Raw genomic sequence first — 2,795 nt, forward strand, 5'->3', positions numbered from 1 at the left:
TTATGGGTCAGCGAGGGTCTGGGATCTAAATTTAGCTATGTGTAACCAATGGTTAAGACAGTTAAGAGTCTGGCGAAATATCCACCATGACATCCTGTGACAAGGTGAGAGATAAATCAAGAAAACATGGTCATCTACACAAAATTAACACAGCACACACTTCCTTGAGTCAAAGATGATTCATTTTAGCTGCCTTGTTCTGCTTTGTGACACAGGTCCTGGAACTAATGGTAGAGCTCTACGTCCACACTGTGGTATTGGCTGCTGTCTTGAGGCAGCTTACACTTGGGTGTAGGAAATACGTCCCCTTCCACCTGTGGAGTACAGATATTTTCCCCCTAATTTTCAGAGGATGGAGTACACCTATTTCTCTCTAACTCAAAATTAGTAGGAGAGAGGGGCAGCTGTGGAACAGAAAATGTTCCAAAGTCCATGCCTCTCTCTTCCAGCATCCCCAGTTAAGTTGATAGTCAATGAAAAAAAAATCCATTTAGAAGTATATCTACCATTTAAATGTACACAGATGGCCATCATAGTGACTGAATTAACTGGCATGCTCATGTTAATTGAAGAGAGCTTTCTAACTTGCTGTGTCAATAAGCACTGACATTAGCTGAACCTCCTGATTTAATTTTGTCTCACCACTACCTTTTCTTTTCTTTAAGATACAAAACAACTTGCGAAGACTACTTGAAGATGGTGAATGACATCTTGATGTTCTGGGGCTACTTCATACCTCATTCTCCTGCTTCTGATAAGCAGATCCAAACACAGGTGTGAACTCTGCAGGCCAGAGTTAGTGTCCTTTCTTTAATCCAAAGCCATATTTAGACTGCTGCAGTAGCTCTTCCATCCCAAGAATGTGGAGGGTAGACTATCTTTGTGCAATAAACTATATCCAGGTATTCTCAAGTTAACTTTTTCCCCCTATTGTCTCTATTGATGTATAAATAACAATGTGATTTTATAGTTTGGGGGCAAATTTTTGTTCTTGGTTATGCAAGTGTAAATCTGGAATAACTCCATTTTACCTCAGTATGTGGATCTTTCATTCACACAGCTGTGACTGAGACCAGAAATTGATCCTTGACATTTTAATTACTGAAACAGTATAAGCAAAAATGCATTCTATTTTACAGAGATCCCAGTCTCGTTTATAGTAGTCGAAAGTAAATACTACATCTTTTTATTTGTCCATCCTTATGCCACACTTCTCCAAAATCTAGGCATGTGTCAAACTTCTTACTGCCTGGGCTTGATCCAGGCTCTCAGATTTTTACAAAATAGTCTTCCCCTCCCCCCTCTCCCACGCCCCCAGTGAACACTTCTTCAAAATTAGGATAGCAGCGTAAGTGTATTATTCAAGCACTGTTCCTAGAAAAATTGTTTAGATTTAAGATCTATCCCTGTAATATAGTTTCCTTATGCTTCTCAGTGCTGGGACTCCAAGTCAATTTAAGAGGGTTGAATATGGTCCTAGCAGTGCAGTTCCTCAACAGCTGCTGAATCATGGGACTTATTGTTGTTGACCCCTGTCTATTCTTCATGATGAGAACTGTCAAATTAATGAAACTATAGTAACTAGAAACCATTCTCTTGGAGTGAATGAAATGGCTGACTCCTTTTTGTTACATTATGCTATTGTTTTCACAGAGCCTAAATTAAAGTAATTGAGGGTTTTTTTCTAATTCTTTGATCTGTTTCCATAAGGCAATATTAGCATAAAATAGGACCTATAAAAAACAGTATTTTAAAATATATGCTATGCATTTTATAACCATTTCTGTGAAATGTACATTACTTTGTTGAAATAAACTTTTAAATAAGTGTGGTGTTTTGATGTCACTTTTATATGCCTGTAACAGGGGGCCTTCTCAGGGCCAATCTCGCTGTGGCCCGCCCACCTGTTTCTGGGCTAACCGCCCACCTTCTCACCCGCCATGCCTTGTTGGTATCTAATAGATGTCAGTTAAGCGGGAGGCTGCCCATTTCTTGCCCCGATGCCAGGGGGACACTATCTGAGGCTCCGTTCCTCCCCTACACCGCAGCCCAAGCCTCGCAGGTGGCATCCAGATGTCCTCACAATCACTGGCCCCTCGCTGGGCCCCAGAATCCTAGTGTTGAACCCCTCTGTGACCCCTCCATTCCAGCGGCCTCATCCACCTTCATCCTGGGCAGCATAGCTCCCTGAACTGCTTCCTCTTCAGGTGCGATCCCCCCAGGACCTTTGGCTCACTAGCCCTGGCCCACCTCCAGGCCAGGGAGAACCCCAGGCCCTCAGCTCTGGGCATCCCTTGTGGGGGGCCCCCAGCCCTTCGACCCTTCCAGTCCTGGCCCCAGCTTGGACCAGTCAGGGGAAGTCCAGACAGGCCTGAATCTATGGCCCCACTCACTTTCTCTGGGGGTCCATCCTCCAGACCTTACAAAGGGGTAACCCACCTGCTTGTGGGGCTAGGGGTTATAGCTCCCCGACCCACCTTTCACCAGGGTGGTAACCAGCCTGGCATTTCCTGGGGGCTCCCGCACCACTGAGAGCCCCACCAGGCCACCCACTCCCGGCAGGGTGCAGTTTTAGGTCACACCCGGATCCAGGAGCCTCCTTACAACATCCCCTACAGCTCCTCTCTTACCTCCAGATGATACCAGCAGCCCAGCAATGTTGTTACCTGGCCCAGCAGCAAAACTGCCCTGTTTATATGGGCAGCCCTGAATCTAAAATGGCTGCCCTCATCAGGCGCCTGCCAGCTGCTAGCTCCAGGCCCTTAAAGTGGCCGGCACCAACAGTGCCCTGCCAC

The 2,795-nt window shown here is 45.7% G+C and overlaps 1 protein-coding gene across 2 annotated transcripts in view; it reads left to right on the forward strand.

The window, feature by feature from the left end:
- The window catches only part of GRAMD2B (GRAM domain containing 2B), a 71,037-nt gene extending 69,216 nt beyond the window's left edge, over positions 1–1,821 (forward strand). For both annotated transcript variants that reach the window (XM_025200402.1, XM_025200401.1), the window contains exon 15: positions 666–1,821. In XM_025200402.1, coding sequence (XP_025056187.1) covers positions 666–707 — 42 coding nt within the window. In that variant the 3' untranslated portion in view covers positions 708–1,821. The remainder of the gene's footprint in view (positions 1–665) is intronic.
- Positions 1,822–2,795: the final 974 nt, after the last annotated feature.

Source organism: Alligator sinensis, unplaced genomic scaffold, assembly GCF_000455745.1.
Source record: "Alligator sinensis unplaced genomic scaffold, ASM45574v1 scaffold227_1, whole genome shotgun sequence".
Lineage (NCBI taxonomy): Eukaryota > Metazoa > Chordata > Crocodylia > Alligatoridae > Alligator > Alligator sinensis.